The sequence below is a fragment of the Pelobates fuscus genome, chromosome 9 (genome assembly GCF_036172605.1).
Source record: "Pelobates fuscus isolate aPelFus1 chromosome 9, aPelFus1.pri, whole genome shotgun sequence".
NCBI classification, from domain to species: domain Eukaryota; kingdom Metazoa; phylum Chordata; class Amphibia; order Anura; family Pelobatidae; genus Pelobates; species Pelobates fuscus.
The window spans coordinates 168,980,826-168,993,868 of record NC_086325.1 but is presented as its reverse complement, the minus strand read 5'-3'; the positions used below and the strand labels follow the sequence as shown (position 1 = coordinate 168,993,868).

Sequence of the window (13,043 nt, the reverse complement as noted above, 5' to 3'; positions counted from 1 at the left end):
GAAGTAGTACGCGTCTCCTCTGGCGGGTTATTAGCATGAGACAATAACGCCTGTAGTGCTAGCGCCATCTGATCCATTCTGTGCTCCATGGCTTCGAACCTAGGATCAGAAGGACCAAGCTGACTGTTTGTACTTGCAGGATCCATTGGCCCTGTCGTAATGTCAGGATCGGGACAGGGATCCAACACGCAGAGTACAAACAGGTACAGGATACGTATACCGGACCTTAGAATGGCCGGACTAACGTACGGAGAATATAGAGAATAGTCAAAGACAAGCCGAGGTCGAGGGAACGAGAAGACAGGTAAGCGAGGAACAAGCCGGGTCAAGGGTAACAGAGATAAACAGAGTAAGTCAAACAAGCCGGGTCAGAACCAAAGGGATAACAGAAATACAAGAGCACTGTGTGACTAGGCAGACTAGAACCACGACAGGGCAATGAGCAAATGGGAGAAGCAAGTTTAAATACCCTGGCTCGGAAGGGTAGACACGCCTCCGACGAGTCCTGATTAGTCTCTGAAGGATTGAGTGACAGGTCGTTCCGGGTTGGCGTCATGACGTCGGTTTCCGGACGTCATGCTAGAAAAGGAAGTGAGTCCCTCGCGGCCGGCGTTTACGTGACCGGATGGACCGCGAGGAACAGAGGAAACAGCCCGTCCGGATGGATGGACGTCTAAGTCTCTACCTCTCTCGGAGGTAGAGACTTCAGGTACCCTGACATATAGCAGGCCCCTCTTAGATGCGTTGTAGTTCCACCCTCTTAGTATAGCAGGCCCCTCTTAGATGCATTGTGGCTCCACCCTCTTAGTATAGCAGGCCTCACTGAGATGCATTGTAGCTCCACCCACTTAGCATAGCAGGCCCCTCTTAGATACATTGTGGCTCCACTCTCTTAGCATAGCAGGCCCCTCTTAGATACATTGTGGCTCCACTCTCTTAGCATAGCAGGCCCCACTGAGATGCATTGTGGCTCCACTCTCTTAGCATAGCAGGCCCCACTGAGATGCATTGTTGTTCCACCCTCTTGGTATAGCAGGCTCCACCCTCTATTAGTCACCACATTGCACCTCAGAATTGATATAAATAAAGAAGATAAAATATCTCCACGTTCTATTAATTATCCGCATCTAGGTTTTATTTGAAAAATAAGAAAAATATTCACATAACATCATGTGACAAACATGGGGATGTCCAACCACTGTCTAGTAGACCAACAGGTCTGAATAAAATCCTAAACTGGGTTAAATCAAATGAAAGACTTGTTCTAAGATACGTGGAGGCCCTCTCATTTCATGTACACAACTAAAACACCTTTCCTGCCATAAACTCAGTTGTGTTGCTCCCATAACAATAATTTAGGGTTGAATATGCCATGATAACTAGCAACTGGGCAATAGCTGAAAGGAGAAACATGTAACAAGCAGGACCAAAAAGCACATAATGATATAACAAAAGCTTACCTGGAAGGAGAGCTTGGCGGGACTTCGGGGAGCAATCGGACTGAGGGTGCTCCAGAAGTGTATTGAAGGAGGCAGAGAACTCGGGGTGAGTAGGAGCGGGGTCTGAAAAGCCAAACTGACAGTTACTGAGTGATAGTTTGAATTACATTAAAATCAGGCTATCAGGCTTTCTCTCAATCAATACAAAGGCCCACGTTCTAACCCAAGGAAAGGAAGTGACTAGAGAACGTACTGTGGATTCACTGACCAGAGAATGAGATGTGATCACAGACGACGCGCTCCCAGGAGCCAGCAATGAATTGACAGTGGCATTCACCTTCTCCTGGCCAATCACAGCAGAGAATGGAAGCTCCAAGTCTTTCGGCTTCTTTCCTTTCACAGGCTGGCCCTCCATAGATGTGACTGGAGTGGAGCCTTCCTCTTTCTTTTCCCATTCATGTGGTTCTGTCTTCATTTTAACATCGTCCTTGTCCGCAGAATCGATAAGTACCACAATCTCCTGTGTTAGTGACTGCTCTGAGGTGGGAACCTTCAACTCGGGCAGAGAAGTGAGGAAAATGTGAGGCTCGGAAATTTCCTCTTCGCCAACCAGCGTGGTATCCTCCACTTTAATATCTGGAGTTGGGGGTTCCACCGTGACCTGGGACAGAATAGAAACGCTCAATTAAACATGTTCATCCTACCGTGGTAAGACGTGCTGGCAACATACCTCTATACAAGCTAGTGCTATTTGGTGAGATAAATAATATATACAATATGTTCAATTAAATCTTAAAGCATAAATGTCACCTGAAAACTAATTTATAATAGTAATCCTTTCATTGAGTTTGTGAAGTGTATGAGAATAATGTGAAAAACCCATCCCTCCCTTTAGTATAGGACAGGATCTTTCAGCCATATACGTACACCTTGGGTCAGACAGTGTTTGAAAACCGACAGTTAGGCTCTATGGTTAGTCTCTATGGTTAGTCTCTATGGTCTTCCTGGCTTCACTCCTGCACAGAACAAAGGAAGATCAGAGAGACTAACTGTCGCATAATAACCCTGGGGTAAGAATGGGAGGGCATGTAAAGGCTGCCGACATGAGATTTGCAGGTTTTACAAGCTGGTTTTAGATATATCCCAAAAAACAAAATACATAATTAAATGCATGCAGTTTATATTGGGGGTATATTTACTAAACAGTGATTTTTTTCCCTTTCTTTTTTTTAATGGCGTCCCTTTAAAACTGTGACATCAGATTGGGACACAGCAGCATCACAGACAGTACAGGCCGAAGGGGCTAACAAGGTTCATGCCTCAGTGACAATTCATCAGAGACAATAGAGTATAACCCTCTCGACCCCATCTCCCCCCCAAAAAACATTACATTTCATTAAATGGAATAAACTTTAAAAAAAAATAAAAGTGAAAATCTGATCACAGTTTTCTTTATGAGCACCCACAACACTTCATCTTAATGCCATGCTCCTGTCGTTTTAATCCTGCGACAAAAAACATTATGTTCTGCAGCAATGCTTACAATGCAGGGTTAATGTGCCTCTAGCGGCTGTCACGCTGAAAGCCACAAGAGGCACTCCCACCGAAATAGCCACGTTAAACTCATAGAGACCATTTGATAGGCGTGGTGCTCACAAACAGCCCCATGTTTCCTATGGGAAAGCAGTGGATTGGCTGAGATTGTCAAGACTGATGATCTCAGCCAAGGAGGCAGAGCCGGCTGCAGATAGAGGGAAGGAGAATGTTAACTACCTGTACACTTCACACGGCAACCTAAATAGTGCGCAGGTTACTATAGCGTTCGGAATATATGTTTGTATTTCTAACCCTATAGTGTTCATTTAGGGCTGTGTGCATATAAAGAAATTTCTTCGGCATGGGAAGGCCGTACTTAAAGGCCCACTGCAGCATATTAATTAGGCCCAAACCTGTCCAGGAGATTACATTTCTATTAGTGCCCAAAATGTCTTTTTAATTTTACATTTTATGATATTTATGAAATACATCCCTGAATTACTATTAACGACTACATTGGCTTGGATAAACAGTATGTTAGGTGGGGAGGGGGTCATCCTTTAGCTGGAGCAAGGAGCAGACCACCTGTTCAGAGCCTGCTAACAGAGGGTGTCGGGCACTTTGGACCAGGGCAATGGACATTGTGAGGTCTAGTTATCATACGCAAGGCACGGATTATTGTAAGGTGTTTATATAGTGCAAATGTAATTTTGCTTACCCTGGCATTCAAGATTTTTCTAAATTACACAGTGCAGGGTACTCAGCCAGGCAACATGGGAGTTAGTGTCTACGAGGCAGAGGTTTGAGACAAATATAAATCTTCTGTACTTAAAGGGATACTGTAGGCATTATAAACCATAATCGAGCAGTTTTACACCGAAAGAGGGGCCCTGGCCACCCATAGCCCCGCCCCTGGAGGTGTAGCTAAAGCAGAAATGAAACACTTCCCTTTAGTCATACCGATTCATACCAGCAATGGGTGCTGTGATAGGCTGAAAGCGGTCAGCTGACACTCTCAGCCAATCAGTGCAGTACGAAGAGCTAAGTGCAGTAGGTGCAAAACATAGGTATTTGCATTTAAGAAATACTAAAAAATGTTATAGTCTAATTTTATTTTATGCATATTTTGAGCACATTATCTACATAATACTTTAAAAACTGTAAGCTCATTTGAGCTGGACCTTCGCTACTTCTTCCTTTAAATCAAACTTGTGAATCCATTGTACGGCGCTGCTGAAAATGTTGGTACTTTATAAATGATAAAACAATTGTAAAGAAATACAATTTTAAAAGTGAGGCTGTGGGACGTGGGACGTGGAGCTGAAGCTGCCATGGTGCTTGCATTGACCCCTTAACAACAGTCAGGGTCAATTCCATACTGAACTGTCTGTGTAAACAAATTGCAGTGAGTTTATTTACTCATGGTGGCAAGGACATATAAGGTATCCTTGCATTTTTTGACTGCTCCAAATGCTTTTCAAAGTTTAGTTTGGGGCACGTATAAAATCCTACTTCCCCGAGTCCTGCAACTGTTACACAGAAGATACAGAAAGAGCTATAGTAAAGTATATGTTAGTTACGTGTAGCTGAAGTTCCTCCGAGCTGTGGATGTTGACTTCTACAGACAAAGCTCCGTCATTCTGGTCTGCGGCCTCGTAGGACGATATGTCTACACTCTGGTCCTTGACTTCCAGGGATTGGAGAGGTTCGTTGGGAGGCAGTGGTTCCAGCTTGCTAGTCCTGGACTGACCACTGGGCGGAGCTTGCAGGGATTGGATGGTAAAGGTAGAATATAGTCCTGAGCGCATGTACTCGTTTCGACTGGTCTTGGAGCTGCTCCTCACCATTTTAGGGACATACGCAGAGTTTTCGGCAAGTTTGGGGAGCGGGCTCAGGTCCGTCACAGACTCTCTACATTTTCCCTCGTCTTTTGAAGTGTCAGTGCTGCCAGGGTCCGGGTAACAGACAAATTTATACACAAATTTCTGCCCGCTCACTTTCTTAATAATGTTCTGTAAGAAGAAATAAACGCCATTAATGCACCAGAATTCCTACGTTGATCCAGCGGTGATGAGGTGTCCTCATGTGCAATTCATGAATTAGAGAGAAAGAGACAGCGTTATATCACCTGGTCCCACAAACAATGGCAGGGGATGCCGTTACTAAACTGGAAACTGCAGACAGCTGATCAGGAAATTGCAAATCTTAAATAGACATTATAAATATTGTGTAGAAATAGTCATTTTAGAGAATTTTCTTTAACTTTGCTATTTTAACCTAAAATTTGCACTTTCTTTGTCGTCAAAAGTAATTTTATGAATGACCCTGCTCGTCTCAGCCATACTCAGCACACACTAAACATTTGTCACAGTCTTACTGAGCGCACAATCAAAGTTACTCACAACCATGCCTACGCCATGTTTGTTACAGATAACACTCAGAGCTTGTCTCAGCCCTGCTTAGTGCTCTCTCACAGCCTTTCACAGTCAAACTAAAGACTCACTAAGTTTGCTATCACCATAGTGAACCGTCTAAGCTTGTCATAGGAATACTGAATGCTCACTCAAAGCTTGTCACAGACATAATGAGCACTCACTCAAAGTCTGTCATAAGAATACTGGGCATTCACTCAAAGATGGTCACAGCCATACTGAGCCATCACTCACCTTACCACAGCAAAGTGGGATCTCAATCACTAATGGGTTCTTACACTCCAGAGACCATTTGTCCATTCCAGGTGAGGCCACGTTTGGGCATGGGTAAAGTCTTCAAATCCTGAGCGATACATGTTAGTGGAGACTTTGCACGCGTTTAAACATTACCTCGTGTGTTGTGTGCCCTAGCTATGAGTTTCTGGGTCTCAACACTCGGCCACATCCCAGATTTGTACGTGCAGGGGCTCCCTGCTACGCTCGCTCACCTTGTCATAATAATATCTCAGGGCTCGGCTTAGCTTGTCGTAGTTCATGTTAGTTTTATTCTTTCGGAGACCCCAGAGCCGCGCTACTTCCTCAGCGTCTAGGAGTTTGAATTCGCCATCGTTGGATGTCCATGAAATGAGGTGCCGATGAGACTCTTCCTCCAGTAACTGCAGGAGAAACTGCCAGAGAGTACCAGAGGGGTCCATCGCTGCCAGAGGGGGAACATAACATGAGACAGGGCTTCTAGGCCCTAGTAAAGAGACAGCATGACACAGAGCATACCATGGAAAGAGACAGCCTGAGAGAGAGAACAGCCATGGAGAGTGACTACATGACAGATAATATTCCTACAGAAAGAGACAGCATGATAAATAGTATTGTCACAGGAGACAGCGTGACAGAGAGAGCAGCCATGAAAAGTGATAATGTGACAGAGGGCACAGTAACATAAAGAGACAGCATGACAAAAAAAATACGTCAGAAAGATTGTGCAATAAGAGCGAGTGAGGTCCAGCGAGAATAAGACTATATATTTCAGTGTTAGAGCGTCTGACTGTGACCGAATATATATCCTAATATGAAAGTACCGGTGAAAGACAGTATGAAAGACAGTAAGAGTCGCAGACTTTTGAGAGTGCAGGCCCAAGTGTGACAGTGCCAGTGTGAGATTCAGACTGTGAGAGTGCCCATCTCAGTGTGAGATTCAGACTGTGAGAGTGCCCATCTCAGTGTGAGAGTCACATACTGAGAGAGTGCCAGTCTCAGGGTGAGAGTCACATACTGAGAGAGTGCCAGTCTCAGGGTGAGAGTCACATACTGAGATAGTGCCAGTCTCAGGGTGAGAGTCACATACTGAGAGAGTGCCAGTCTCAGGGTGAGAGTCACATACTGAGAGAGTGCCAGTCTCAGGGTGAGAGTCACATACTGAGAGAGTGACAGTCTCAGTGTGAGAGTCACATACTGAGAGAGTGCCAGTCTCAGTGTGAGAGTCACATACTGAGAGAGTGCCAGTCTCAGTGCGATAGTCGCAGATTGTGACTGTGCCAGTCTCAGTGTGAGTGTCATAGTCTCAGCGTGAAAGTGCCAGTCTCAGTGTGGCCCTGGCTGTGGGAGTGCCAGTCTCAGTGTGAGAGTCGCAAAGTGCGAGAGTGCCAGTCTCAGTGTGAGAATCACAGACTGCGAGAGTGCCAGTCTCAGTGTGATAGATGCAGACTGTGAGAGTGTCAGTCTCAGTGTGATAGATGCAGACTGTGAGAGTGCCAGTCTCAGTTTGTTTTGCAGACTGTGAGAGTGATAATCTCAGTGTAAGAGTCGCAGAGTGTGAGAGTATCAGTCTTAGTGTGAGAGTTGCAGACTGTGCGAGTGCCAGTCTCAGTAAGAGTAGCAGACTGTGAGAGTGTCAGTCTCAGTGTGATAGATGCAGACTGTGAGAGTGCCAGCCTCAGTGTGATAGATGCAGACTGTGAGAGTGCCAGTCTCAGTGTGATAGATGCAGACTGCGAGAGTGCCAGTTTCAGTGTGATAATCACAAACTGTGAGAGTGCCAGTCTCAGTGTGATAGATGCAGACTGTGAGAGTGTCAGTCTCAGTGTGATAGATGCAGACTGTGAGAGTGCCAGTCTCAGTTTGTTTTGCAGACTGTGAGAGTGATAATCTCAGTGTAAGAGTCGCAGAGTGTGAGAGTATCAGTCTTAGTGTGAGAGTTGCAGACTGTGCGAGTGCCAGTCTCAGTAAGAGTAGCAGACTGTGAGAGTGCCAGTCTCAGTAAGAGTAGCAGACTGTGAGAGTAGCAACTGTGAGAGTGCCATTCTCAGTGTGAGAGTAGCAGACTGTGAGAGTGCCATTCTCAGCGTGATAGATGCAGACTGTGAGAGTGCCAGTATGAGTGAGAGTAGCAGACTGTGAGAGTATCAGTCTTAGTTTGAGAGTTGCAGACTGTGAGAGTGCCAGTCTTTGTGCTAGTCGCATACTGTGAGAGTGTCAGGTTCAGTGTGATAGTCCGAGACTATGAGAGTGCCAGTCTCTGTGTGAAAGTATCATGCTGTGAGAGTGCCAGTCTCAGTGTGAGAGTCCCATACTTTGGGAGTGGCAGTCTTAGTGTGAGAGTCTATGAGAGCTGCAGACTAGGAGAGTGCCAGTTTCAGTGAGAGTCACAGACTGTGATAGTGCCAGTATAAGTCACAGACTGTGAGAGTGCCAATCTCAGTGTTAGAATCACAGGTTGTTACAGTGCCAGTCTCAGTGTGAGAGTCACATACTGAGAGAGTGCCAGTTGTAGTGTGATAGTTGCAGATTGTGACTGTGCCAGTCTCAGTGTGTCCCTGACTGTGGGAGTGCTAGTCTCAGTGTGAGAGTCACAGAGTGTGAGAGTTGCAGACTGTGAGTTGCAGACAGTGCCAGTCTCAGTGTGAGAGTCACATACTGAGAGAGTGCCAGTCTCAGTGTGAGAGTCACATACTGAGAGAGGGCCAGTCTTAGTGTGATAGTCGCAGATTGTGACTGTGCCAGTCTCAGTGTGAAAGCCATAGTCTCAGTGTGAAAGTGCCAGTCTCAGTGTGTCCCTGACTGTGGGAGTGCTAATCCCATTGTGGGAGTCGCAGAGTGTGAGAGTATCAGTCTTAGTGTGAGAGTTGCAGACTGTGAGAGTGCCAGTCTCAGTGAGAGTAGCAGACTGTGAGAGTGCCATTCTCAGTGTGAAAGTAGCAGACTGTGAGAGTGCCAGTCTCAGTGTAAGGGTCCCAGAGTGTGAGAGTATCAATCTTAGTGTGAGAGTGCCAGTCTTTGTACTAGTCGCATACTGTGAGTGTCAGTTTCAGTGTGATAGTCCGAGACTATGAGAGTGCCAGTCTCTGTGTGAAAGTATCATGCTGTGAGAGTGCCAGTCTCAGTGTGAGAGTCATAGTTTCTGTGTGTCGCAGACTGTGAGAGTGCCAATCTCAGTGTTAGAATCACAGGTTGTGACAGTGCCAGTCTCAGTGTGATCGTCTCAAACTGTGAGAGTTGCAGACTGCGAGAGTGCCAGTTTCAGTGAGAGTCGCAGATTGTGAGAGTGCCAGTCTCAGTGTGAGAGTCGCAGACTGTGAGAGTGCCAGTCTCAGTATAAGTCACATACTGAGAGAGTGCCAGTCTCAGTGTGAGAGTCACATACTGAGAGAGTGCCAGTCTCAGTGTGATAGTCGCAGATTGTGACTGTGCCAGTCTCAGTGTGTCACAGACTGTGGGAGTGCTAGTTTCAGTGTGAGAGTCACAGACATCTGAGAGTGCCATTGTCAGTGTGAGAGTATCAGTCTTAGTGTGAAAGTTGCAGACTGTGAGAGTGCCAGTCTTTGTGCTAGTCGCAGATTGTGAGAGTGTCAGTTTTAGTGTGATAGTCAAAGACAATGAGAGTGCCAGTCTCTGTGCGAGAGTATCATACTGTGAGAGTGCCAGTCTCAGTGTTATAGTCACAGACTGTGAGAGTGCCAGTCTCAGTGTGAGAGTATCATACTGTGAGAGTGCCAGTCTCAGTGTTATAGTCACAGACTGTGAGAGTGCCAGTCTCAGTGTGAGAGTATCATACTGTGAGAGTGCCAGTCTCAGTGTTATAGTCACAGACTGTGAGAGTGCCAGTCTCAGTGTGAATCACAGACTGTGAGAGTGCCAGTCTTAGAGTGCCAGTCTCCATGTTATAGTCACAGACTGTGAGTGAGAGTGCCAGTCTCAGTGTGGTCAGACTGTGAGAGAGCCAGTCTGAGTGTGGGCAGGCAGAGTGTGGCAGTCTCAGTGTAGGCAGACAGAGTGTGGGCAGGCTGTGAGAGTGCCAGTTTCAGTGAGAGTCGCAGACTGTGAGAGTGACAGTCTCAGGGTGAGAGTCGCAGACTGTGAGAGTGCCAGTCTCAGTATAAGTCCCATACTGAGAGAGTGCCAGTCTCAGTGTGATAGTCACAGATTGTGACTGTGCCAGTCTCAGTGTGTCACAGACCGTGGGAGTGCTAGTTTCAGTGTGAGAGTCACAGACATCTGAGAGTGCCATTGTCAGTGTGAGAGTATCAGTCTTTGTGCTAGTCACAGATTGTGAGAGTGTCAGTTTTAGTGTGATAGTCAAAGACAATGAGAGTGCCAGTCTCTGTGTGAGAGTATCACTGTGAGAGTGCCAGTCTCAGTGTTATAGTCACAGACTGTGAGAGTGCCAGTCTTAGAGTGCCAGTCTCAATGTTATAGTCACAGACTGTGAGAGTGCCAGTCTCAGTGTGGGCAGACTGTGAGAGAGCCAGTCTGAGTGTGGGCAGGCAGAGTGTGGCAGTGTCAGTGTAGGCAGACTGTCAGTCTCAGTGTGGGCAGACAGAGTGTGGGCAGGCTGTGAGAGTGCCAGTCTCAGTGTGGGCAGATTGTGAGAGTGCCAGTCTCAGTGTGGGCAGACTGTGAGAGTGTCAGTCTGAGTGTGGGCAGAATGTGAGAGTGTCAGTCTCAGTGTGGGCAGACTATGAGTGTGCCAGTCTCAGTGTGGGCAGACTGTGAGAGTGCCAGTATCAGTGTGGGAAGGCAGAGTGTAGACAGAGTGTGGCAGTCTCAGTGTGGGCAGACTGTGAGAGTGCCAGCCTCAGTGTGGGCACACTGTGAGAGTGCCAGTCTTAATGTGGGCAGACTGTGAAAGTGTCAGTCTCAGTGTGGGCAGACTGTGAAAGTGCCAGTCTCAGTGTGCCAGTCTCAGTGTGGGCAGACTGTAAGAGTGCCAGTCTCAGTTTGGGAAGACAGAGTGTGACAATCTTAGTGTGGGCAGAATATGTGAGTGCCAGTCTCAGTGTGGGCAGATTGTGAGAGTGTCAGTCTCAGTGTGGGCAGGCTGTGAGAGTGTCAGTCTCAGTGTGGGCAGGCTGTGAGAGTGCCAGTCTCAGTGTGGGCATATTGTGAGAGTGTCAGTGTGGGCAGACAGTGAGTGTGCCAGTCTCAGTGTGGGCAGATTGTGAGCGTGCCAGTCTCAGTGTGGGCAGACTGTGAGAGTGCCAGTATCAGTGTGGGAAGACAGAGTGTAGACAGAGTGTGGCAGTCTCAGTGTGGGCAGACTGTGAGAGTGCCAGTCTCAGTGTGGGAAGACTGTGAGAGTGCCAGTATTAATGTGGGCAAACTGTGAAAGTGTCAGTCTCAGTGTGGGCAGACTGTGAGAGTGCCAGTCTCAGTGTGCCAGTCTCAGTGTGGGCAGACTGTAAGAGTGCCAGTCTCAGTTTGGGAAGACAGAGTGTGGCAATCTTAGTGTGGGCAGAATATGAGAGTGCCAGTCTCAGTGTGGGCAGACTGTGAGAGTGTCAGTCTCAGCGAGGGCAGACAGAGTGTGGCAGTCTCAGTGTGGGTAGACTGTAAGAGTGTCAGTCTCAGTGTGGGCAGACAGAGTGTGGCAGTCTCAGTGTAGCCAGTCTCAGTGTGAGAGTGCCAGTCTCTGTGTGGGCAATCTGTGAGAGTGCCAGTCTCAATGTGGGCAGACAGAGTGTGGCAGTCTCAGCGTGGGCAGTCTCAGTGTGTGAGTGACAGTCTCAGTATGGGCAGTCAGTGAGAGTGCCAGTCTCAGTGTGGGCAGGCAGACAGAGTGTGGCAGTCTTAGTGTGGGCAGTCTCAGTGTGAGAGTGCCAGTCTACGTGTGGGCAGACAGAGTGTGTCAGTCTCAGTGTGGGCAGACTGTGAGAGAGCCAGTCTCAGTGTGCCAGTCTCAGTGTGGGCAGACTGTGAGAGTGCCAGTCTCACTGTTGAAAGACAGAGCGTAGACAGAGGGTTGCCAGTCTCAGTATGGGCAGAATATGAGAGTTCCAGTCTCAGTGTGGGCAGACTGTGAGAGTGTCAGTCTCAGTGAGGGCAGACAGAGTGTGGCAGTCTCAGTGTGGGCAGACAGAGTGTGGCAGTCTCAGTGTGGGCAGACTGTGAGAGTGTCAGTCTCAGTGAGGGCAGACAGAGTGTGGCAGTCTCAGTGTGGGTAGACTGCGAGAGTGCCAGTCTCAGTCTGGGCAGACAGAGTGTGGCAGTCTTAGTGTGGGCAGTCTCAGTGTGGGCAGTCTTAGTGTGGGCAGTCTCAGTCTGGGCAGACAGAGTGTGGCAGTCTTAGTGTGGGCAGTCTCAGTCTGGGCAGACAGAGTGTGGCAGTCTTAGTGTGGGCAGTCTTAGTGTGGGCAGTCTCAGTGTGGGCAGTCTCAGTGTGGGCAGTCTCAGTGTGGGCAGTCTTAGTGTGGGCAGTCTCAGTCTGGGCAGACAGAGTGTGGCAGTCTTAGTGTGGGCAGTCTCAGTCTGGGCAGACAGAGTGTGGCAGTCTCAGTGTGGGCAGTCTCAGTGTGGGCAGACAGAGTGTGACAGTCTTAGTGTGGGCAGACTGTGAGAGTGTCAGTCTCAGTCTGGGCAGACAGAGTGTGGCAGTCTTAGTGTGGGCAGTCTCAGTCTGGGCAGACAGAGTGTGGCAGTCTCAGTGTGGGCAGTCTTAGTGTGGGCAGTCTCAGTGTGGGCAGACAGAGTGTGACAGTCTTAGTGTGGGCAGTCTCAGTGTGGGCAGACAGAGTGTGGCAGTGTTGTTGATGAGGAGGAGGATGAAGGCTGAGGACCAATGCAAGTTCTTACCTGATTCCATGCCTCTCATCACACTCCATATCACAGCACTCTCTCACACTCCATATCACAGCACTCTCTCACACTCCATATCACAGCACTCTCTGTCACACATTCCATGTTATATCACAGCACTCTCTGTCACACATTCCATGTTATATCACAGCACTTTCTCACACTGTGACTGTCTCTCTCACACTTTCAATGTCACACCACACTCTCAGTCTCTCTCTGTGGCTGTCCATCTCTCACTCCATGTCTCAGTCTCTCTCTCTCTGTTTCTCTGTGGCAGTCTCTCTCTCTGTCTCTCTCAGGCTGTCTCTGTGGTAATGTCTGAGACCCAGGTGATGTATGGGCAACAGTCAGTATGTCGGTCTCTCTCTCTCACTCCATGTCTCAGCCTCTCTCTTTCTCTCTTTGAGACACTGATGATGTCTCGGCAGTCAGTCTGTCTGACCTGCCCTGTCCGGGCTGCCTCTCAGTCTCTCTCCCAGGCTCTCTCTCTCTGTGGCAGTCTCTCTCTCATGCAGTCTCTCTCTCTCTTGCTCTCGCTCTCTGTCTGTCTCTCTCTCTCTTTGTGGCACTC

The 13,043-nt window shown here is 47.9% G+C and overlaps 1 protein-coding gene across 3 annotated transcripts in view; it reads right to left on the bottom strand.

Annotated features, from left to right (window-relative positions):
- Positions 1-13,043, bottom strand: part of ELK1 (ETS transcription factor ELK1) — a 38,146-nt gene that overhangs the window by 23,207 nt on the left and 1,896 nt on the right. For 2 of the 3 annotated variants that reach the window (XR_010085319.1, XM_063433068.1), the window contains exons 2-5: positions 5,896-6,104; positions 4,556-4,987; positions 1,693-2,100; positions 1,461-1,562 (exon numbers count right to left, since the gene is read on the bottom strand). Coding sequence is in view for 2 of the 3 variants with exons in the window: in XM_063433068.1 (XP_063289138.1) it covers positions 1,461-1,562; positions 1,693-2,100; positions 4,556-4,987; positions 5,896-6,102 (1,149 nt within the window). In the remaining variant the exon portion in view is untranslated. The remainder of the gene's footprint in view (positions 1-1,460; positions 1,563-1,692; positions 2,101-4,555; positions 4,988-5,895; positions 6,105-13,043) is intronic. The other variant, XM_063433069.1, reaches the window with a different exon arrangement.